This window comes from Chamaea fasciata, unplaced genomic scaffold (genome assembly GCF_029207755.1).
Source record: "Chamaea fasciata isolate MVZ Bird 193981 ecotype frontalis unplaced genomic scaffold, bChaFas1.0.hap1 SCAF_6, whole genome shotgun sequence".
NCBI lineage: Eukaryota > Metazoa > Chordata > Aves > Passeriformes > Sylviidae > Chamaea > Chamaea fasciata.
This window is the reverse complement of record NW_027094091.1, coordinates 48,681,410-48,707,164: the sequence shown is the minus strand read 5'-3', so window position 1 is coordinate 48,707,164 and position 25,755 is coordinate 48,681,410. Positions and strand designations below refer to the sequence as shown.

The 25,755-nt window shown below is 39.7% G+C and overlaps 1 protein-coding gene across 1 annotated transcript; it reads right to left on the bottom strand.

Annotated features, from left to right (window-relative positions):
• SLC39A8 (solute carrier family 39 member 8) lies at positions 1 to 24,467 on the bottom strand. Its single transcript, XM_066186306.1, has 8 exons — positions 24,258 to 24,467; positions 17,322 to 17,490; positions 13,027 to 13,196; positions 12,435 to 12,557; positions 11,117 to 11,284; positions 4,506 to 4,713; positions 3,807 to 3,991; positions 1 to 1,126 (listed from the first exon to the last, which is right to left on the bottom strand). Exons 1-8 carry the CDS (start codon positions 24,432 to 24,434, stop codon positions 980 to 982), a joined length of 1,347 nt encoding a protein of 448 aa, XP_066042403.1. The 5' UTR covers positions 24,435 to 24,467; the 3' UTR covers positions 1 to 979.
• Positions 24,468 to 25,755: the final 1,288 nt, after the last annotated feature.

Genomic DNA, 25,755 nt, shown 5'->3' with positions numbered 1-25,755 from the left:
TTGTGGTAAGAATTTGTATATTTTATTATCATTTCATTCCACCCAACTGCACACAAAGAAATCATTCAAATTATGAAGAAAACATACTGGAATGTTGATTTTAGCAGGTTTTTTTCCTAAATTATCCTTTGTAAGACTAAAAACCTGATTTTTAAAGGGGATATATGTGAAACTTCAGTAAAAAACTTTATTATTTTCATAGAATACACAATACTTGAACATTTTTAAAGTACTCAATGTTTCTAAAATACTATGGAATTGATAAACAGTCATGAATTTAACAAAGGTTCCCTCTAATTAAAAAAAAGTGGTTCTCAAAATAAATCAACAATTCCCTAGTGCACTTATAAAGAGAAAAGATCAAAAGCAGGAACTGGTATCTTTCCTTCCAGTGTTAATTAGTAATTAAAAACCTTAGCTTCATTAGTACCTACTCTGAAATGGTTTGATTTTTTTTTTTTTTTTGGGGGGGAATGAAGATGTTACACAGACAAATCCTGCAACAAAAGTCGTAAAGATTAACCAGTTTTGAAACTGCTTGCCTTCATCACAGTTATACAAAAGACATGAAACTGCATTATTTTCTTTTAAATACACATCTTCCTTGTAGACCTCAGCTTTCAGTTGGTCTGGAGTTGCATGTAGTCACATGTATTGCGTAATTTTACTGGCCAAGTAACACCCTTCCTCTATGACAGTTCAGATCTGTCTGATAATTTTAAGTAGAAATAAAAATATCAGCTTTTTTTTTTTTAGCTTTTTTTTTTTTTTTTTTTTTTGCATCATACAGATGCTGACAGCTCCTACAGTTTGGTTCAACTGCAAGTTCTAAAGAAGAATTTCCTGAATTTGGGGCAAGAGGGACAGGATGGGCCTTGCCACCATATCAAAACCGAGTAGATTGAATGAATGTCCCTGTTTGGATTTCAAGTGTCTTCCATTTGCAATTGACTTGATGTCTCCAATCCTGATTCTGTTTTCACAGCTCGATATTTCCTGCATACAAGGTAATCATCAGGATAGCAGTAAACCCCGTTAGTAAACCAGCATTCTGAATAAGGAAGAATGTAAGATCCGTCTTTCTTCCTGTCACTTTCTCCTGCAGCATATCATTCATCTCTGGGAACTGAAAAAAGGGATATTTTTAAGTAAGTATTGCCATCTCGTGGTAGCATGCTTAATTTAAAGCATTAAGAACTGAACCATATTGCTACTCTGGACTGAATAATAGAACTAACAGAGGGTCAAGGCTGTCACAGGAAAATATCACCCTAATTACCCTGAAAAACCACTCCACCAAGGATGGTAAGATGAAATAGCGTTTTGTTACTCTCTACTGTGACTTCATCTGGTTATGTCTCACGCAAATTTTCCCTTTTTGATTCCAGCAGCCTCCTAGGTTCCAACTGTTGGTCCATGTGTTGCTAGAAGCAGCTGCCCTTGTATTGCTAAATGTTTTGTTTCTTCCTTCACTGCTATAAAGAGAAATCTTTGTTTGGGAAACAGAAGATTAGGATTCTTCTTCTTTACCTAAAGGAGAATGAAGTGAAGATGAAAACACGGACAACTCCTCAGAAATTAGAAACCTTTTACATGTCTGGTGGGCTCACCAGGTCAAGCCAGGAAGAAGAGGAAGACGACTGGTGTGAAACTGGTGGTAACAGATGCAATGTGACATTACACTGCCATGAAGGGATTCTTCATTCCATAATATACATCTTATTGGTTAACAAAAGTGCAAAGGGTGCCTGATCCACTCCTAGCTGCAGAAACAAAGGTATTGCCTCTGGAGCCAGTGGAGGTGATGGCAGAAGAGTACAGGCATGAAGTTCCCTGCATGGGATGATTCAGGGCATGTTTGCTGCAGGTAAAGTCAACTACAGTGGCTTTTGAGAAATAAGCCGTAAAGTATCCTGTTCTGCTGAGAATAGTATAACCAGAACACAATGAAGACAGTCTATTTCAGCCCTAGTTAGGAAGCCTTCAGGCTGGGTGACTCAGAAACTGTATTTTTCTTTGGTCTCACGACACAAAAACAGCCATTGAAGGAAATGCAATTCCTGAAGAACCGGCTAAGGTTAGCAGGAAGAGCCCAAAGCTTCCCAGAAGTTGGTTTCAGAGCTCCGTCACACTCTTGCACAACAGTGCAAAACCAGATTATCTTCATGCCATACAGCAAGACTCATGTGTGCACACACCTCAGAGTACATTCCCACCTGCCCACAGCCTCCCCACTCAGTGATCCTATTGGCAGAGGTTGGACTATGCCAATACCGGAAGAAAAAAGAACAGCAAAAAGAAAAGGAGGAAGGCATGACATTCCAGTCAATCCTACCTGCTTCTGGACAAGCAAACCAGAAGTGTTTGAAAATCGTAAGAAAGTGGAAAGCCAGATCTCTGTACAGAGCACTTCAATACCCTATTTCAGACTTTTCAGGAGGAAGAAAAATTCAGATAGGTAACTGATACAATCCAAAAACCTATAAAAAGAAAGACAGGAGGGTACAGGGAGAGAGACAGATAGAGAGGAACAGAGAGAACAGAACAACAGATACAAAGAAAAGGATGTTACCTACTTTGATGGATTTAACAACAAACTTGAGTCACTATAAATTTATGCCATGAATTTAACACATCAGAGTTCAGTACATCACCATTCATTATATGAGTGAAGCTGAATAAAAAGCAATTAAGGTACTGCAAACTTATAAAATCAACTACTTACATTGTTTATAACTCTAAGAACTTATTAAATCCTATACTATTACCTAAACTATAACAGTATTTAATGAAATAGTCATTATAAATATATAACAGTTCCTAAATGCACATGGAACCAAACTGGGGCCTCAAATCTTTTCAGATTCAAGCCTCACTCTTCCAGTTCTGCACTCAAGTGGATTTTCATGTGGCAGATGTAAACACCTCTGCCTGTTGCATCTGTTCTTACAACACTGAATTAAACATAATAAAACTCTTATAAATAAACTCATAATAAAGAGCTCTCTCATTCTGAGACAAAACATCATCAGAAAATGAAATTATGGAATATGGCTAAGTGCCTATGAATCCAGATTTTTTTTTCCCAATATCTAAATATGATCTGGATTTTAGCACAATTTCTTTTCCTTATATCTTCTAGCACACTTTGAAAAATAAATGGTAGGCAGTGTATTTTGAATAGAACTCAGCAAAATTTTTTGTCTGAACCCCAAAAATGAGGCTGGTACTATTTAATTTAAACCAGGATAGAATTTAAATCAAGTTTTTCATTATCACTGTGGTTACACAACACCTTTCATTGAACTCGAAACTTAATATTTAACTCCATTCTGTTTACCTTTCTTATTTTGTTTTTCTTTCACAAGATGGTTTAAATAGACAAATGAACCTTTTAAAATAATAAGGTGGAATACTGTGACACTTCAAAATGTTGAAACAAAATATTTATACACCTTTTTACTCTTTGATTAAACCAGGCCAAGTTCATGAAAGACTTGTCTCTGTCTAAAACCCCTTTTCAATAATAATATGATGAGGAGAAAGGCTTTTGTATTTCATGAATAAACATGACTTGTTACTGATGGGTAAGGCTTTATAAAGCCTCACCTATTGGTAACAATAACTATCTGTGCACCTCCATTAAGGGTTTAAATGATGATATTCTACTATTATTATTATTATTGTTGTTGTTATTAGTCACTGGCATGAGAAGGAGAGAATACTCAATTCTGCTGGAGAGGCTTAACGGAGTGTATGAGTTTTCTGCAGAGAAATAAATAAGTGAAAATGAAATTATATCTCACCATATCTGCCAGAGAGATGTACAGGAACATTCCACCAGCTATAGCAAAGATGATGTTCGGAGCAAAGTTGTTGCCTACTAATATTCCAAAGGCCAACCCAATGTAACAAGAACATGCAGATAGGAAATTGAAAAACAGAGCCTGCCGAGTACTCATTCCTGCATTAAGTAAGATGACAAAATCCCCTAAAATAATAAAAAAAGAGAAAACCATCCTCAGAAAATTATATTGTGATTATTTTCTGACTGCAAAGGAAGTCTGAAGAAAAGATATTATTTGTATACACATTATAACCCTGTGTTGTTTTTCTTTGCTCAAATACATGATGAGGATTTCCCTTCAATACTAAGGAAACTGAAATATTCTAAACAAATAGTGATGCAAGATTGAGCTATGAGCACAGGAACACACAACTACCTATGATGATTTTTGGTTTTAAAATTAATTAATACAACACTGTATGCAGCATATATAAACAGGATAATTAGTACCTGTCCAATATATGGTCCCAGCTTCCACCCACCTGCACTTGGGAACTTCCTGTGCCAAATGTGTGTTTTGGTGCTCAGTAACTTTTTGATGAGTATTTTTTGTATTAATTTGTCTAACTTTCTTTCAACCTCTGCCAACTTTACGCCAACACAACCACCTACAACAGTGATTTCCACAGCAAACAACATGTGCAATAAAGTTCCTTACCCAGTTCATGAGGGAACTCTTCACACAAGATGGCTATGGAGGTACTAAGCCCTTGAAGCAGAGACAAAGTGAAAGAAGCCCCAATAGCCAAGCCATCTATGAAATTATGTACAGCATCACTCAGTGTCACCATCCAAGCAATGGTCCCAATCTTTGACAGTGGACGCCCCTTAAGACACTTGCATAAGCTGCTTTGGGTGGCTTCTTCCTGAAAAAAAAATGGAATAAAACAATTACACAAAATACTGACTAAAGAAGTCAATTAATCTTTAAATTATAAATAAATAAATAATTTTAAAGATGCTTCTGTCTTTAAATGAATGCCAAACACAAATTCAAGCATTGCTGCATATGGAGACCAAATTGCTTTGCCCAAGAAGAAAATGGCACATCAGTAGCACCAAATGTTTTCTGTTTCAACAAGGTAACACGCAGAACCCAACCACCCTCCTGACTGCAAAGTATCACCTGGTTGCCCTTCAGCTGAGACAGGAAGCGCAGTGGTCTGAATGTCTCTCTGGAGTCTCTGCCAGATAAAGACAGTCCCAAGCCTCCTCTGCAACCTCTGTATAAGCATGTACAGTCAAAAAGATCTGATCTCAGTGACTGGCAGTATCTGTATTTAAAACAACTGGCACTAGGTCATGGTCTCAGAGAAACACTCAGCTACCACAGTAACAGAATTCTATCTACATGGTATATATGATGTGTCTATACTGTAGAATGTGTCCACAGTATAGACACACTCTGATATTCCATAAAGTTTATTTCTAATTTTGGGCAATGATAGTCAAGTCCAGCTATTCAAATTAGTTTCTACAAAGTGAATGTTTAATAAAAACAGTGGTGGCTAATTTTGACTGCACAATTAAAGTCTCAGAGCATGAAATCAACAAGCTAATATAAAACTGCAATGAACATACACTCCAGGGATCTCACTAACTCTTCCCAGAAGTGGAAGTAATTTATACATGCGGTGCCATGAAATAATGAAAAACCTGAACATACATAAAAGGAACTGCCATTTTAACTGGGAGCACAAACTAAGCTCCCCTAAAAATTCCTGGTGATCCATTTGGTGAACTTCTGTACCCACATACTGTATTTACAGAATATTTGCAAGTATTATAGTATTTTCCCCCTTAAAAAAAAAAAAAAAAAGCTTATAAAGCATTAACTAGTGCTTACTCCTGAATATACAAGCAGTAATAGATACATCCGTGTGCCTACAGACATACATAGCACAGATTAGTTAAGGCTGGAAGAGACCACAGTGGCTCATCTGGTCCAACATCTCTCCTCAAGCACATGGCACTGGATTGCATGCAGGCAGTTCTTGGATGTCTCTAATGAGAAAGACTCCACAACCTCTCTGGGCAATCTGTTCCAGTGCTCATTCACCTGCACAGTAAAACAGTTCTTCCTTATGTTCAGGTGGAACTTCCTGTGCATCAGTTTCTGCCCATTGCCTCATGTCCTAGTGGTAGGCATCACTGAGCAGAGCCTGGTTCTTGTCCTCTTCACACCCTCCCTTCAGATACTCAGACACTGATGAGTTTCCTACTTTGTCATCTCTTCTCGAGGCTGAACAGACCCAGCCCCCTCAGCCTTTCCTCGTAAGACATGTTCCCGTCCCCTCATTGCCTTTGTGGTCTCTGCTGGACCCACTCCAGGAGCTCCACATCCCACCCGTGCTGAGGAGCCCAGAGCTGGACAAAGCACTCCAGATGTGCCTCACCAGGGCTGAGCAGAGGGGCAGGATCACCTCCCTCAACCTGTGGCAGTGTTCTTCCTAATCCACCCCAGAATACCAATGGCCTTCTTGGCTACAAGGACACACTTGCTGGCTCATGGAAGGCTTGTTCTCCACCAGGACACCCAGGTCTTTCTCTGCAGAGCTTCTTTCCAGCAGATCAACCCCCAACCTGTGCTGGTGCCTGGGGTTATTCCTTCCCAGGTGCAGGACGGTGCATCTGCCTTTGTTGGATTTCAGGAGGTTCTGCTCTGCCCATCTCTCCAACCTGTCGAGGCCCTTCTGAAGGGCTGCACAGCACTGCGGGGTATTGGCCACTCCCCCCAGGTTTGTGTCATCAGTAAACTTGCTCAGGAGGCATCTGTCCCTTCAGCAGGTCCTTGATGAATAGGTTAAACAATACAGGGCCCAGTACTGAACCCTAGGGGACACCACTAGTGAGAGCCTCCAGTTACACCCTGACCCACTGAGATCTGCCATTCAGCCAGCTCTCAATACACCTCACCATCCACTCATCCATTCCACACTTCTTGAGTTTGCCTGTGAGGATGCTGTGAGAGACACTGTCAAAAGCATTGTTTAAGTTAAGGCAGGCAATACCCACTGTTCTCCTCTCATCCACACACAACTCCACTTCTTGAAGTAGAAGCATATAGAGGAACACCTCCTTCTCCTCAGGAGAAGGTGAAAGAGTATCCCAAGAAATTTTCTTTCTTATTAAAAAGAATGTTGCAAATTGTTTTAATTTTGCTATATGTAAATACTACCAGGAAAACTGAATTTTGAACTTCAAGGAAATAAAATTATTAATAAATTCTTACAAGATCTTTAAAGACAGAGCTATAAGGTCTGTTGCATGATTTGCTCACAGGACTCTTATCTGATTACATTCTTGTATGTAGGAAGTGCCTTGAGACAGGACAAAAGTTCAGGTCAGGAATTTCTGAGTCAGGTGCGTATTGCACTGCCTGGAACTCATAGATAATAAAGCCTTGGCTGAGTAGTGTCAAAACTGCCACAAAGCAGCTCTTATTCAGTCCACAGGAAGTTCTGAAATTTTACTTTTTTTGATGTGAAAATGAGCAATGGTATCAAAAAGTCAGGAGTTTCCCTGCTGAGTCAAACACATAGATTTTAGATTTGTACTACATGCTTGCCCTTAGTTTTTGAAGGCTTTCCTCTCAACATTTCCCCTTACAGAAGCAGTGCCAATCATTTTTTTGAGATTATTAATTTCTACCTGTACTATTTCTGTTTGAGATAGGATCACTTACAAGTAATAGATCTCTCTCTTAATCCATGAAGACAAGCTGAATGTCACTTTAAGAAAGAAGTACTACAAAGCAAGCTATACAAAATACATGAGTGTAAGAAAATCCAAATACAGTTAGCAAAGCTTTTCCACCAATTCATCCAGCTTCCTGAGCTAAAGAGCTGTTCTCTATTTTTTTCTGTAGACCATCCTTCAAGCTGACTACAAACTGGAGGAAGCATTGTTTTGTTGATCATGCTTTCTGCCTAAAGCATATCATCTTTCTTGCACATGTTCCTAGCTTCACTGAGGAAAGGGAGTTTGATCTAATGCACAAATTTTCATTTTAAATAATCCACCTGTTTTTTCCACAACCCCCCCCCATTTTAAGTAATTGCAATTAATTTAGGATACTAGTATTGATTTACTTCTAGAAATTACTTTCTTGATCCCAAATTTCAAAATGCAGAAACAACTGTAGTTATTAAACTAGGGATCAGTTACTGTGACACTTCTGTTTTTTATACATATATATATTTATATATATATATGGCTATCCACCATTTACATTTACTGTGTAGCTCTGAAGTATCATAATTCTTACATGTAATCCATTTTAAAGAATATCTTGACAACTTCTATAAATTATATAAAGTACAATGAAATTGCTTTCCTGGATTTACATTCTAAACTTTACGAGATCATGTATCCAGTAGAAGTAGATGAACAAGTAATATGATGAACATATTCTCCATGTTTAAGATAAGACAGACTACTGACAATAAACCTTACAAACACCTATGTATGATTCCAAAGCAAAAAATTAACAATGTCTGCCTCCTCTGGACTATTTCCACTTTGTCATGGTAGTTTAGAAGACACCAAAAGAGATGCCAGCTACGGAGCTCTGTAATACCCAGCTGTACTATCAGGTTTAACTTTTATTAATTATTAGTGCAGTTCCACATCATTTGTATCTCCACAGTTTAGGCAAACCAAAGACAACTTTGGTATTTATGCTCTTCTAAATACAGGGGTGTTTTAAAAAGTAATGGCCTCTCCTTCATTCCAAAACTAATTATACAGAGACTATCTTATTTTATCCTACGATAGCTGAGATTACTATTGCTATTTCCAATGCATGTCTGATTCCCTCAGACAAGAACCAGACGTGTTCTCAGCAAGAGCCCACAGGACCAAGAAGGAATCCTGACACTGCTTCCGGGCAATAAATAAAGGCACTGTAAAGTTTTGTTATACAACTCAAACAACATGCACTCAAGAACATAGACATTTCACCAATTAGTCTCTGAAATAACTTTCCTTCAAAGTTTCTGTTGTCAAGCCATATTTCAATGCACAGTAGATACAAACTCTGGGTAGACCACAAAGGTTTCCAAGGTTGCACTTACTGCTGCAACTGAAAACAGAAAGTAGGTGACTAATTAAACATTTACTCTGACAGTCAACCCCTTCTGGTATTAAAGGAGAGAAAAAAGCTGGATCCCCATGGCTGAAAACAGTTACCACACCTTGGCACAATCAAGCCTCAAACATCCTCTTTAAAGCCTTCATTTCGATTTCTGACTACTCTGTATTTACCCTCTTTAACAAGCTGTCAATTATGAGGGCACATTAAAGTTCTCTTGGGTACACATTAGCTTATGCCAAATGGTTCTGTCTTAAATACCACATTCTTGTAAAGTTGAATGCATACCTACTCTCCTGTCATTTCCCTAACTGTCCCAAAGCACCTGAGCCACATTGGCCCTCCCCTGACCCAGTCCCTTTGAACCTCACTGGAGGAGGAGAAGAGCAATGCTGGTTTTTCTGTTGCTACACAACATCAAAGAAACATTAGATTGCACCTCTAAGATCATCAAGTCTAACTGTTTACCTAACGCTCCCAAGTCCACCACTAATCCATATCCCTAAGCAACACCTCTACGCACCTTTTAAATATCTCCAGAGATGGTGATTCCACCACTTCCCTGAGCAATCTGTTCCAATGCTCGACAACCCTTTCTGTGAAGAAATTTCTCCTAATATCCAATCTAAACCTCCCCTGGCACAACTTGAGGCTGTGTCCTCTTGTCCTGCCACTTAATATTGGAAAGAAGATACCGATCCTCACCTGGCTACAACCTCCTTCTGGACAGCTGCAGAGAGTGGTAAGGTCCTGCCAAGCCTCTTTACTCCAGGTTAAATAATCCCAGCTCCCTCAGCTTCTCCTCACAGGGCTCATGCTCCAACTATTTCACCAGCTTTGTTGCCCTGCTTTGGACACGCTCCAGCACCTCAATGTCTTTCTCGTAGTTAGGGACCCAAAACTGAACACAGGCTTCAAGGTGCAGCCTCAGCAGTGCCATATGGGAATGATCACTTCTCTAGTCCTCCTGGCCACACTGTTTCTGTCTCTGCAGAGAGCGGATGCTTCTTTTACTTGTTTTATAAATCTACAAAATAAAACTTACGGACACTCATAATACTAATTCCCTCCCAGTGCCCATGTAATTTAAATAATAAAGTATGTTTCTTCTAGTTTTTAAGATGTTCAGTATCCACCATACTTCACAACATTTCTATGGTAAGGACAAGTACAGTTTTGGTGTTTCAAACTGTGTGCATCATATGCCCTGTGAGCTTGCAGGGTCAATGCAGAACTCCCAGTTTTCTCCTGGTTGTTAGGGACTGCCTCTGGCTTGCTGTCCTGCTTGCTCCTCTCTGCTCCCCACAACTAACTTACTGGCTAATAAAAATGGATGGCAAACCAAAAATCTCTACTATGAAAAAAGTCTGCCTTAAGATATCTGAAAATTTTTTCTATGTGTTTTTAATGATTTTTTAATAACGGACAGGACTACTCCTCCCTGCACAGTACTGCTCCTCCCTACACATGGAAAAAGACTAAAGAAGCACAAAACTTTCTCTTCCCACTTCCATTATCTTCTCAGACAGGAGGAAGTTTTATTTGCAGTATGAAAACAAACACAAAGAAACACAGAAAACAAATCTGAAAGATATTTAAAGCAGGAGGAGTGGCTTCTGTCTCAACATATGCCCCCCATGATTCCCACAGTATCTAAATACACTGCATTATCACAGGCAGTGCTCACAATATAGTGCCTGAAAGCTACTGTACTAGTTTTTCTCTTTAATCATTGGTTCAGAAGAATCAGGTTCTCACAGTTAATGGCTTTTATGTATTGAGGAACAAAATACAGATCATTTTGTATGATCGACATTATCACAACAGTAAAACACATTCTTTATTTATTATTCTTTAAGCAAAACAATAACAACAACAAAACCAAAATTAGCCAAATTAAATACAAATTCAGATCTGATTAGATACATCTCTCTGTCCAACCCATTTCAACACTGATATAACATAACTCTTTTTGTTGGTTACAATCTGAGCGCGTCATTCAGTATTTTCAAGCTTGCCCCAAAACCCTGTATTTTTTCGTAGGGTTCAACCCAATTATAAGCTGTAAGTCTACAAAAACTTGACAAAAGTAATAAAAATTCATACTAACACTCCCCTCCAGATATGCTTATATAATTGGCAGGGATAAATTTACTAAATGGACACAGTTTTCATACCTGTGCTGAGACCACACTGATGCTGTCGAAACCAAGATTTCCATTGCTCTCTATGACAGCTGAATTTGCATAACACACGCCCCCATTGCTGGATGATGGTGGTTTGGATGAGTTAGTCTTATCCTGAGAATGATTCTCTTCTCCATTTTCAAAGTAATTATGGCCAGTCTAGGTGACAAATAAACAAGTAGGTAGGTAATTAAAACAAAGGCAAAATTGCAACATCAGGAAATAGAGACAAAAAGGAAAAGGTGGGGGGAGATCATATTCATGCTGCCTTGCTTTCAACACCAAGTGATTGCTGAAATGAACAGCGGTGAACATTTCATTTTTTAAATGAACTTGAAACATATCTAAGTTCCTAACTTATCTCTTACTTTTAGTTAATCAGAAAACATGGGAGACTTTTCATTTTTATACCTTTATGTAGAACCGCCCACGTCAACCTGACCAAAAGTGATCGACATCTGCTGGTTAGTCATGGTTACTTGTCAATTAGAGTCTATTAGCCTCTGTCTGTTTACATAAATACAGAAAAACAAAATCATTTTTCCTATTTCTAGCTATTGGAAATGAGGGACAGTTGATCATCATAATTTTCAGTATCAGCAACAGTTTGGGAGGAGAAAACTGAAGAGAAGTTAGAGTAGGAAGACAGGGACATTTCCTTTCACCAGTAGTAAGCAGGCAGGATCAAAAATGTTGAGATGCCCTTCTCTGAGACAAATTCAGCCTTGCTCAAGTGAGCACACAGAAGACAAGTACTCTGGCACAGGGGTAGAAAGAGAGCCCTGGGCAAGAGGAGACTGCAGTGTTCACCGAAGCAGGTCTGTGTACCAGAGCTTGGGGAAACACAGAGCCAAAGTTACTGAAGGCCAGAGTCAGGCCCTATCAGCACAGCTGCCCTTTGCAGATGACCAAGGTGTATTTGTCACACTGATTATCTCCTGCCCAAACAGGAGCTCCATGGGCAGACTTCATTCTTTCCACCTCTTACATGTTTTCACATTTTTCTGATGTGTTTAGCTATGACAGCAACAACTTGGCTGCTGAGAGCAACTGGAGCATATACCAAAGACCACACTCAAACCTGGATTCCATTCCCAGAGCTGCTTGTAACTCCCTCAAAAACCTGAGATTTCTTCCGCTATTCATATGGGTTTTAAACAGATATATCAGAACACACAGTAAGGCTGAGTTCCTCAGATAAAACAGAATATCCCCCCACACACACACTTTATTCATCTAGCAAGTATTTCACAAAATGTGACAAGTACTTTAAGGCAAGGCTCATTCAGTTAGTGATAGGTTTCATTACCTTGTTATAGAGCTTTAGTATCACTTTAAGAATCCTTTCCACAAAGAAGAGAATATAGAATCCTCCAAACACAGCAACAGCTTTCTCAACATAGTTATCTACTTTCGGGTCAAACCCAAATGCCTAACAGTGAAGAAAAAAGCAATGCAAATTAGTCTGTAATCTTAGCACATTTCCAGAAAAATAAGCAAACATCACACTACACAGATATCCCTCTATTACAAAATCTGTCTCTATACCAACCATCAGTTTCCATGAGCAGAAATTGCAAAAGATCCTGATGTCATCACATTTTTTAAACTTGGACAAAATGCTAACAGTGTAGCCTATTACAGTTCACTACAACTTTATCCAAAGTATTTCTCTTTTTATTTAGAGGCAGAATAGCCCTTGGTCCTTCCCAATGAACAACGAGACATGGATCTTGATGGCTCTGACACATTCCAGAGAGGGGTCATAACTAATGGCACCAAAGCCCACACAAAATTCTTTGGAGAAGGCAACCCACACACAGAACCGCACAGCATCATGCTTTGAAAATCAATACACTTTACAAACTAGTGTGCAAACCAAATAGATTCTCCTTGCTTACCTCTGGAATGAGCTGGAAAATTGCATTAGAAAAGAGAGTACCAATGGCCAAGCCCACAAAGTAAGTTAAAACCTTCGGGAAATATGACTTCTTTAAGAGAGGAGTTAAAATCAATCCCAGAAGTGATGCCAAGTTAATGATAGACACAGCCAGGAATCCAAATCCCCAGACTGTGGATAAACAAAGAGAAATACAAAATATATTAATATAACACCCACTTCAGTCTGATTGTGATTTCTCTAATTGCTAAATTGGCATGGAACTGGTAAAAGACTCATTCCTTGGTTGAAATTAAAACTCACTAATATAAAATTCTTAAAACACATAGGCAGTTAAGACACATACGTGCAGAAAGGAAATATCTGAAAACGCTTTCTGGGACAACCATGTTAAAAATGGAAACCATACAAGTAGATATGGGCTGGCCTACCTGCTGCTAATATAAATGAGGTTTCTCTACAGTCAATGAAGAGTAAAAAATAAGGCGTAGGCCAATAGTTGAAGCAGCTATAGCATAGAGAAAAAACAAAACTTCTTACTAGTCCCAGAGTCAGATCCAATTGACATTTACTTCTGAGAAACTCCATGACAAAAAGACTGTTGTCTTGGCTGTACTAGATATAAAAATCGTCCCTGATAAAGAATGACTCCTTCAAACCACCCTGAGGTGGTATCTCAGCTCCTAACCCTCCTCCCTCCTCCCCTCACTCAAAGAAATTCTGCTGGCTGAAAATGCTGCCCATCACTGTTTATCAACAAGTGAGGTGATAGATAGCTGATAGTTGAGCTAATTATAAGAGAGAAACAAAAGTGCGTAAAAAAAGAGGTTCTAGGTTCAAAAAGAAGGACGTGATGTAGGTATGCAAAGGCGAAAAACCTTTCCTAAGAATAAGTAAATGCGCCAGGGCTCAGCATAATTTTGTTTCCTTCACCATACGCATAATCTCAGATACTTAGTGTTCAGGCACCAGGACTTGCACAAATCCATACTCTAATTATTCTGGAGCCTGAATTATAAATTGGAGAGGTGTGGTGTGGTTGTTGTTACTCGTAAGCATTTACGAAGTTGTGCCCCTATGGAGAACTTTTTTTTTTTTTTATCCAGTGCCATCTCAAATTCCTGTAAGTACAAAGAAAAATTTTTAAAGTTGTGCAAAGAGGTCTACAAGGGTGCCTCAGGTGATGCCACAGAACTATGAAGTAATCCACATGGACAGAGGGTTTGTCTTTAAAAATTAACCACAAATAATAATCAGTGCCAACACAATGTTGCCTAGATGAGAACAGTTTCATATAATCCAGAAAGTTGCATCATTATAAGCTTGTATGTATGTAGAGAAGTTACCATAAATTCCTCTCTGCCTAGCAGAAACTAACAGATCAGATTATGGTCTGATATTATTTTCTGGAACACAACTGGCAAACACACTAAGCTAGATTCTTCTTGTGCAACTGGGATGGCTCTACTCCATACAGTGTCACAATGTTTTTATGAAATGAATTTTATATTATGTCAAGAACAGAAAGCATTAGAAACATTCAAAGCATTTGCAGATGTATCAATGCCAATTACAACATTCATTTGCCAATTTTGAGAGAGCTACACAGAAAGAGAGAAAAACACACAACTAGATATGGGTAGAATCACTAAGCTACATAGATTAATTTTTATTAAACTAAATGGCAATCAAGATTGTAACTGGGTTTTTAAATAAAATTTATAATAAACAGGTTTACAGTGTCACTGCGAGTCAGAAAACACTGTCTAAAATTGGGATTTCTACAGAAGTACAAGAGTCTTTTAGTTTAGTGCATGGACATCTACCTATATTCTGTGCAAAAGTGTACATTTTAAACTGAGTTGAGAAAATTCCAAGACAACCAATGTTGCCAAAAATCCTGCATTAAGGACTGCATTTCACAATATCATGTATGCACTGCTGCCTTAGAATGGTTTTATTCATTAGGACTCCATCCACACTAGCCTTTTCATGAGTCCACACATCTCAGAATGCTGGGTAGTCTGACTTTATCTACCAGAGCAGAGCACTCAGATGCAGTGCTAATTCTTCCCCTGAGACTGATGCCTCAGTCAGTTTTTGCTAACTACTCTTATTCTTTCCGCCTCTAAACGGTAGCCCAAATAAAGAGACAGCCAAGATACCCACAGGCACAAGACATCCAAAAAACAAAACTGCAGGAGTGGAAGATGCCCTCCTTAGAACACTGCTGCTCAGCACTGTTCCTTGTAAGAACAGGCAGGCTCAGGCTCTTCCTTAACCTTGTCCTAGGATGAAGAGGAAGTTAGTGCACAAATACCTTTCTGAAGAAGTCAAGCAGAGAACACAGAAAGTGTTTGTCTTGGACATGAGGAATGCCACTGGGCAGTTTCAGCTGTTCAATGCATCTCTACACACCTCCCTATTATCTTTCAGAGAAGCAAGCAAGGGGAGGACTTGAGCATGCCCCAAGATCAGATAGGTTAGATGGGAATTTTACAAATCCCAGGAAAAAAAGACATAACGTCTGTTGTCTTCCAACTTCTACTCTGCTTTGGCATCATTTATTTTTTATTCTGAGTAGCTGCTCCTAATCATTGAACAGGTTTCTTCTGCACGTCTTGTCCATTATTATTTTGGAAGACAGTGTACTGTTAAGAGAGTGGGAGTGCAAGGGGGTAAAATTCACATAGGCACAGCTGGAAACAAGCATGGAGGATTTTTCTCCATGGGCAGTAATTGAAATCATCTGGTCTCAATGCTACTGCAGTACAGATTCACTTTTTGATGGGGTGGGGGTGTATAAATCAACAGCTGCATTGGGCACTGGGCTTTTCTAGGAATCGCTATTCAAACAGGCACCACTATGTGTCGCAGTGGTTTAAAGTGCCCTAACCACGGGCCTTGCAGATTTCTTGCGCTGCAGCGAAGGGAGGGGCAGGGAGAATGCTGACTTGCTTATCTGGCTACTGGACATTGCTTCTGAGATGGCCAGATAAAAGAAAAACAAGAGGGATGGTCTAAGTAGCTTAGGAGGTTAACTGTAGGTCAAGGATTCCATGTTCAACCTACTTAACCAGCACACCCCACATCCACTCCCCCCCCCCCAAAAAAAAAAAAAAAAAAAAGAGGCACAACAGATCCTACTCTCCAATGCAGATCTTATGGTCTGCTTGGTAATATGTGTCTCAATATGACACAAGCTATCTAGAGCAGTCATGCTAAATTGCTGCCATGGTTTCTAATTGAGTGATTACTCAATTAGAATTCTATCTTTCACTGACACAGCAAAACACAGCTATGTTTTAGGAATGATCTCTAATTCTTATTAAAGATGATCACCAATAATAATCAGAATGTTATTAATACTAGTATTTCAAAAGTTACGAAAAGCACTTCTGTATCTCTTCTTATGAATACTGACATTAGGCACTACTAATCCAATACCCTAGCTTTTAACATAAATTCAGTTGACTCCCTTGGAACAGTAAGTTCACCTGGAATACTGACTCAAATAAATAAGCCATTATATATTTGATCCCTATTAGTGCTAAAAGTGATTTCTTTAATCAGATAAATATTCCCTGTCCAATGCCTTTTACTGTACCGTACAGTTCTGTGCACAATAAAAATAGAAATAATAGTAGAAATAATAGTGAGAAAAAGAAATAGTGAGAAAGAAGATTAAGGCTACTTAACCATGCAGCAATCTTCCTCATGGAGGGATCATCACAGAAGATGACATGAAAGCAGGAGTAAGAGTGTGGAAAGAATTTGAGTATTTTTCCTCAGTAAACCAGTCACAGGCTTACCTGACAGTCCCCCTGCAATTAACTCCACTCAAATGTAGCCCAAGTAATTTTAACTTAACCTACCACCATACAGGCTGATTCCACCAAGTCTCATTTCCCACTGCAAATCACCTGCACAAACTTCCCTTCTGTGCACTCATATTTTCCTCTATTAATCAACTATAAGTACGAATCCTGAAGTTTCAAGGCACAAACCATTATCCAAGCAAAACAAGTCAGAAAGGCTCTTCCTTAATTAAGCAAAATACTCCATAACTTTCTAGTCAGTTCTTTCATCTTTCTTACAGCATTTTAAATAGATCACTGTCAAGAGATAACACTTTTGTTAGGATGGTCTGCTGACCTAAAACAGCAGTTTATGTTCCCACTTTGGAACTATATCTTCCCAAACAAGACACTCCTGTTATTTTTAGATAAATGCTTACTATTCCTCTAAGAAAACCCCACTCTGGTCACAGCATTAACGCAAGTAATAGTAACTAACCTTGCAAAGAATGTGGTTTAGATGTGTCCACAAAGCTTTCCTGATGATCACATGGGTGAAAAATTAGCTGTTGCAAAACTGCAGGACATATTGTAGAGAAGCTGGAATTTGATATGTGACTGTTGTTCGGTATCCCATGCAAAGAAAAGATTTCTTCACTAGTCAAGCACTGCAACCAAAAGGGATTTTGACATGATATTAATGCAAACCAAAAAATAAGACATACAGTGAGAAATGCAAGAATTACAACATGGAAGTACTGTAATGCATTTCCAGAGAAGTCCACACAATGTACATTGTGCATGAAAATACTGTGATTGCTTGATGTAAAGCAGAAATTATTCAAAGTACTTTAAGTTAGATAAATCACAAATCAATAAACCACATTTTTAAAAGACATTTGCAGATCTTTCACCCTGAGAACTCGGACAGTCAAACCTCACAACATACTCGGAAAAATAGTTTCAAAGTACTTAAAACCTAATGTAATTACAAAATAATTAAATTAAAGAGCAGACTAGATACAGTTAAAATCTCAGTAACCAAATACACCAGAAAATGACTGGTAATTCAGTGACAGCTTATTCATGCAAGCGACCGCTTCTACTTTACAACAATGTTTCTTATTTATCTCCCCAAATAAACTCCTTAAAAATGGTCTAAAACTAAACATTTTTCATTCATCTTACAGCAGTAACTCTTAGGGGCAAACACTGTCTTGTAAAACCATGAGATAAACTCCTGCTTGGGATCTTCACTTTGCCTTTAGCTCAAAGCATAACAATGTTGGATGGGCCAACAAAAAATGTACTTGGCAGAGCTAAAACAGGCCAGGGGCAAGGCAAGGCAAGGCTGGTTCCTCTGTTTGTCATTTTCAACCAAAAAGATAAAATACAAGCCACCAAGTACTATAAAAGTTAGATCTACAGAAAAATGGAGTGGTTTTATGTGAAATGTTCCAAACTGCTAAAATCATTCATCTAACACTTTCTGTTCATTTACATTCTTTATTTCCTACAATGATAAGGGAAAATGTCCTTTTTCTGGGTGTAAACAGTAGATTTGTGCAGTTGGTGCTGCACAACAAACACAACCAGGGTTGAGTCTCAAGACCAAAAAAATCAATTTTTTTTCTTCTGTTTGAGACATCAATTGCAGCACAACTCTCCCTGTAGCAAATCTCAGTGTGGTTGCAAGCAGAGAGCACTGGAAACCTTAGCAAAGTAAACACAAATAGTCACTCCCTGCTCTTCTCAGATTTGCCAGCCTTCAGATTACACAGCACGTCTCAAATAATTCAACACTATTATTTATAAGGCAATTAACTCCTAGAGATAAGCCAGAGTGATTGCAAGTCATTTATTTCATCAGAGTTGCTTCTGCTCCTGTTAATAAATATTTCTGATACTGTCCAAAAGGTGAAAGGCATGCACTCATCACCAGAATGTGACTCTCTTTGATTTGCTTGGAGGAAGAGAACATGCAGGCAAATTCAAATGACTTTAGCAAAATTACATCCTGGATGTTCTATCCTTCCTCTTTAACAAGCCAGTCTAGCAGAGTACTCAGGCACATGCTTGAACTTATACCTAAGTGCAAATTTTGTTAAGGCCATGAGACCCTGAAGACTCAAATATACAGAAGCAAAGTTCATGTAATTTAATCTTTCAATGTCAATACTAATGTCAAAGAGGTATCATGTATCAAATAAACAGAGCTTATAACAAAAAAATGGGGTTTTTTCGCTTTAAAACATGTTGTTCCATTTAACCTGCATGAAAGTAGTTTATAAAGAAACCATCACTGAAGATACAGTCTTTAACAGGCCAATACACAAACCACTGGAGCTTTCTAAACTGGTTATGTATCTAATCATTTTACTCTTAACTCTGCATTTTGGAATAATACAAATAATACATGTATTCATCGCTAATATGCCCACCGCAAAATAAATAGTTGTAGATAGTAGTAGTCTACAGGAATAGTTCCTGTATGGTGTTGATTACCAGCTCTCTGAGCCATTTCTGGATGTCTGTGGTAAAAAAAAACGAGCCAGTAAGGGCTGAGAATTTACACCATAACCATCTTTGAAAGAAATCACCTTTAACTATTTCATTCCTTAAATACAGAAGAGAGTATTAGCATTTTTAAATACCAATATGTATTAACATTAATTCACAAAAATCCAAACGATGTTGTAGGTAGGAAAACAGATAATGGAGAGAAACTGAATCACACACAGCATAAATTAATAAACCTGACACTTGTAACTTTGCCTACACACAAACATAGAAGTGATAAATATCATCTGAGAAGAGCTCTTTCATGTGAAATTGAGAAATAGCATTGTATTTAATTATTATTATTATTTTGATCAGGGACAAACCCAGAGGATGATGATTCTTATAAATGATTCATTGTCATAAGTCACCTCATACTCTCAGTAAACTCCTACATACATCCAAGAGCTAAAAAGCAAGCTTGCATGAGTTCACCAGCACAATTAAAGGATTAATTAAAAGACTGAATCTATTAGAAGCCTTGGACTGGAGCAAGGCATATTTGCACACTGCAAAACTCTGCATTTATCTTTTCAGGATAAATAAATACATTAACACAGCCACACTGCTGTAAAAACATCAGATATTTACTTTGTAAGACTGATGGACCATCTCATCAGAGAGAAAATTTAGCCTCATGGAACAGGGGACTGAAAATGATGTCCTGACTCACCAAGTCTGCAGTTGGTCCTGTCTGTCCCCTGCTGTGCAGCAAGACTTTATCACAGTGATAAGGTAAGAGGATTTCCTCTAATGTGACTGTCACCAAGTGTTTAGTAAACAGTTGCAAAAAATATATAACATAACCTATCATCGCTGAACTGTTTAAAATAATTTAAAAAATGCTTTCACCAAAACCTGGAAGGATTTGAATGATAGATTTTACACAGTTACAGAATACTGAGACTTAGAAAAAAATTAAACTATCAACTAGGTTATTCAAACAGATGTTAACTTTTACCCTGGTAAGCCTCTCCCAAAAATGATCAAACAATACTGGATTCTTCTAAGGGGAGAAATTAACAAAACTGCTACAGTAACAACCACCTTTTAAATACTTTTAAGTCCCTTCTCTGATCTTCTGCTATGTTCTTATCATTGCTCTACCTATTTTTTCTGTAGCATTCCACATGTGAAGCACTAAAATACTCAACAGCATCCTGCACTGCAATTTCTAGATGTTGCCAGATTAAATACCAGCCCAGCCCAGCCCACCCCAGGGCAGTGGGTCCCACAGTAGCAACAGCAAACAATAAATGCAGTGAATGCCTATTAAACAAGCTTTTTTCCCCCCTCCCTTTTTTTTCCTTAACTTAGTCTAAGCATGGATAAGGCAAAATAGAGACATACAGCTGTGCCTTCCTCAACTTACTTGTAAGAAATGAAAGCACCTAATGCTGATGTGGTAACACCCTTGTGTCACTTAGGACAGGTAAAAACTGGATGATACAGATGATCATTCCTTCAACAAGCAGCACTCCATAAGAAAGAGTCAGATGAAGCTGCCCAAATGCACTTGTGTGCTTTAGGGATTTCACACACTCCATGACGTGCAAGGCAGCTGTCCATGCTGGGAGCTGAGAACTGTCCACAAATACTGAAATTTGCTGAAAATATTGTAGAAATAGGACACTTGGAGGGTACAACAACTAAGCCTACTTAGCATCACACTGGCCAAGCACCATCAGGTCATGATGTTGGACCAAGCCACACTCTGTCACTCTTGTCTCCATTCTTTCAAAAGACAAGTTGTAACCAGTGAAAAACTACCGAAAAAAATCCTCAAATCAAAGAATATACTAGCTTGGTTCTAGTCTACTAAACTTACTAGATTTTGACTCATCCTGAGATGAAAGGTAATTATATCTGATTACAAGTATTAATAAAAAAAAATTCAATTTTGCCAAAATGTTTTGTTTAAAAATAAAATGCATTACATTAAAACACAGTATTCAGGTGTAACATCTAGAGTGGCATAAATATAGATTTAGGAAAGCCAAAGAAGGAAATAGGAGCATGATTTTAGCACCTACCAATTACATCAAAGCATAAAAAAGGTGGCATTAGCATGCCTTCTTTCCAATGCCCATTTACCTTCCAGGTATTTTTTGACCAAAAATTTTGAGCATGTCATTTAGCCCTTTGGCATACACGTGTATGGCTGCCATACTACAATGAATTCAGTGAAAGAAGATCAAGTATGGTTTCATGGTTTTTACATCTTCTAATAACATAAAACACAGAGTGAGTAGCAAGCCATCATTTTTATAAGACTGCAATTGCTAATTTTACTCCTATTAGTAGGACTAAAATGTGTGCCAATTCCACAGTAAAGGGTGAAAAAACAGCACTGATCAATATTTGTGCTTGCTCAAGTACCACTTATTTCTCTGACAAGGAGTCTTAGCTTACATATTAAGAAAAGGTGTTAACAGAAAAATTGAAGAGCAAAGAAAATATAAACACAAAATAAAAATAATTATGAAAGTGTATGATGAAAGCAAAAAGAGACCAAAACGACAAGAAATTGGTGACAGTTCAATCCAAAATTTAAAAAGGGGCCTCAAAAAATACAGGTTTTTTTCTTCTACATTAAAAAATCAACATCTTTACAGACATCATAGGACGCAAGTTCCCACAAACCTCTACACAAATATACACTCAAACACTATCTTAAATCATTTTTTTTACTCTCCCTTTTTTTTTCAAGTCAACCTGGTATCAAAGGAAAACAGAAATCAAACCATCTTCTTTTGGCTTACACACTCAGACTTTTAATCTTTAAGGAAATGGAAGAGCTTCTTGTGGATCTTCTCATGAGATTAATAGGCTTACCAAAATTGTTGTGAATGAGACATTAAAACTAAACACTAATACTGGGACAAAATTACAGAGACTGTTCCTTCCTGCCAGTTGCTCTATCATCTGTTCCTTACAGACAAGTTCACCACTAAAAATTCCTTCAGGATTGGGATGAGGGACTCTCTGAAGAGCAGGGATATGTTATCTTGATTTGAAGAAAGGACTGGAAGTCATCCTACTAGCTCTGGACACAGAAGTTAAGAACTGAAAGTCTAAGATAAACCTTGTGCCCTCCTACAGGCAGCCACTTTTGCAGCCTGAATGGATTCAGCAGCCTTGAGGAAGACCTGAATCGCTCTCCAGAGGCATTCACTTTCCTCTGTCAAGAATCAGTAGAGCTTAGGCCTCTGATGCCTTCCAACACCCAAACTTGTATTAGGCCACTTCATGTCTTCTGTCATAACCAGCAGATGCTGAATTATCAACTTGTAAGCACAAAGACTCACGGTGTCTAAAAACAGTCACACAGGATCTACGTGGTGTGAGTATGCATTTGCATGCACCCCCTGCCCAAAGTCATGGACATACCTGACTTCTCTGAGGGATCAAAATGCAATTGCTTTAATGCTTCAAGCTGATGGAGCAGCCATAAGGCCAATTTTAAGAAACAATACAAATAACTCGGCAAAAAAGTAGACACATTTCAGTATGATATCCTAGATATTATTCAACATGAACACAATTAGAACAGGCCTGTAAAAAAAATTGTTTCAGGTAAACATCAAGTTACTTATGAGGAGCATGCATTTGTAGCAATAAGAAAGAGCATTACTTTTTTTTCCCTTCTGTAGCCTGTGCCAAAGGCTGTGTACGAGAGCTACGTGCTTTTGCAGATGGAAAACCTGAAGGACTGAAGAATCCACTCATTTCTATGCCCTTTTAAAGAAAGCTGCTTTTCATAGCCATACTCAACACTGCAAACTTGTATTTAGCATGTGTGGCTGTGAATGTTTATATTTGTAAGGCACTGAGTTGGAACAGTGTTCAATTTGTGGGATTTGAAAGCATTGACTCCTGCAAACATTGCTATGCCTATAATGAGTACTACATTGATTTCAGGGGAGTTAAGTCCCAATTAAACCTTTCTAAAACAAAGATAGCTTATTCAAGGTTTGTCTCCTTCACAGAAAAAGCAGAAGAACCATGTTAAAAAAAAAACTCACAAGGTCTTGAGAGCCATCCCTCTTCTGTTTTTTAGTGAGTGAAATCAAACCAGAGAAAACAGTTATTCAGCTTTCCTTTCATTTTTCGTGACTAACTTTGTGTCTCTGATTTCTGAGCATATGGAAATCACCACCAATCTCAAAATTTCCCTTCAAGGAAACGAATTTGGTCCAGGACAGTCCAGGTAAGTGAAATTACACAGACTTTAAAAGTAGCAAGGAGATCTGAGTTTCTTATGGAGACGTTAAACAGAGTACAAATGTTGAAAGAGATGTAATTTTCCAATGATATCCAGTCAGCAAATTAAACATCCGTTTAAAAGGCTTTTGGTAGATTGATTGATGGGTGTACACTCAGCACTCAACTTAGATAAAAGACGTGACAATTTCTGGAAAAGTTTCTTTAGCCAAGCAGACCCGTTTTTATAATCGAGTTTTTGCTGTCTCATGACAACCGGATTTTAACAAGTCCTGAAGATTTGCTTATTCACCACTCGGAGGGAAACACTAGCTGGTTCTCATGCACGCCTTGCTGCTGGACAGATGCTATTTAACCGGGAAAAGCGGCAGTTTAAGAGCCGAGCAGCGAGGACGGAGCGCCAATCCCGGGACAGCCCGCGCCGCAGCAGCTCGCTGGGGCACGGCAGCTTCTCCCGTGCCGCCAGCTGCTCTCACCGGCACCTCTGCCCGCAACCCGAGCCCACCCGAGCCCCAGCAGACATTTGCTCCCTTCCTCTATCCCTCCCTCCCTCCCGGCTTCACCGTGAGGAGGAAACACGAGGGCGGCGAGACTTAAGACACTACGGAGCTGCCCAGCCCGGCCGCGGCCGCGGTGCCCCCGGTGCCGGTACCTGGTTGTGGTGCAGGTGGGCGAGCGGCAGCGCCGAGCCCAGGGCGGGCGCGGCTCCCAGGCGCTGCAGCAGCGCCGAGAGCTGTCCCGCCGACAGGCTGTGGTTGGCCCCGAAGACGCGCAGCACATCGTCGGCGAAGCCGGTCGCGTCGGTGGCGCCCGGGAGCGGCCCGTCCATCCCGGCGGGACGCGGCGAGTGTGGCGGATGGCGCGGCCCCAGCCCACGGGCTCCGCGGGGCGGGAGCGGGGCCCGCCCGCCCGGCCCCTCCCCGGGGGGCGTAGTGGGGCCGCGGGGCGGGCGGCAGCGCCGCGGAGCTCCCGGCGGGGCGCGGTGCCGCTCACCGAGCGCCGGCTGAGCCCCGCCGGCCCGGGGCTGAGGGCAGCCGCGGGGCCGTCCGAGATCGCCCCATGCGCGGCCAAACGGGGAGGATGCTAAAGTCCCGGTTGCCACCAAGCCCGGTCCAGGGGCCAAGGGTCACGCAGCCATCGCGGTCATTGCCCCGCTGCCGTTCCCAGACACAGCCCCGGCTTTCCCGCCTGCCCCACCTGCCATGCGGCACCTTGCCCCACACCCAGCTGCCCTGACCCTCCGGATGGCAGAAGGGATAACGGAGGCCAAGGTCCAGGCCCAGCCAGGCACACAAGGTATGGCCCCGCCGTACACACCTCACCAACGCTATCTCCAGAGCCGAGGCTCCTGGACCTTGGAATGAGTCCTTCGGTTGGCAGCCAGTTAGGCAACCCGCTTCTCTCAGGTCCCTTCCCTCCCACAGGCTGAGACACGGATTTGTGTCTAGTCTACCTTTTTAGGCAGGATCAATGCACAACAAACCGTGTGATTTCATGCACGCTTTTTAACAAGCAGAGAAAATTGTGACTGGTCACAGGTGTCTTCCTCGGGGCTATGGCTCAAGTGGTTTAGATAAAAATGCTCATGCTGCAGGACAGCAGCCCCAGCTCAGCAAAGATCTGTACTATTAAGTTATCCTGTAACTGCCTTTTACAAAATTTCTTATAGATCCATGTAGCGGGCAGAGACAGCGTGTTTTCAAAGAGTTTGGGTTTGGTTTTTTTAAGATTCTCATTTAGATCACTGATGATCTAAATGAGATACATGAGCTGAGGCAGTTGCCGATTCCAAATTTTCTGAAAACAGAATTTTATACTGTCTCTGCCAAGTAGTCCAGGTAACAGCACTATGAAGGAGGAATGGTTAAAAAGATATTTCATGAGCAGCAGAACTGATTTAGATAAATCCTTCATAAAAAACTTCTGTGCCACAATGCACAAAGCATCTAGCAGGGAAGGAAGAAAAAAAAAAAAAAAAAAAAAAAGCCAGCAGCATAACCTACTACTGGGCAGGGGGGAAGAAAATCGAGAGAGCTACAATAATATTAATTCTAACACTGAAAAACCTGCCACTATTCCTGAATTAAAGCCTGAATCACTGATACACTTTTACACTTTCATCTTACTTGGTTGGTGGCACCTAAAACAGC

Bases quoted from the DNA above. Each gene is read 5' to 3' on its own strand.
- SLC39A8 (XM_066186306.1), bottom strand. From the start codon at position 24,434: ATGGACGGGCCGCTCCCGGGCGCCACCGACGCGACCGGCTTCGCCGAC. The intron at 11,285-12,434 runs GTAATGAAACCT...TTTGTCACCTAG, and splicing joins TACTAAAGCTCTATAACAAG to ACTGGCCATAATTACTTTGA. The intron at 4,714-11,116 runs GTATGAAAACTG...TTTTTTTTTCAG, and splicing joins TCAGTGTGGTCTCAGCACAG to GAAGAAGCCACCCAAAGCAG.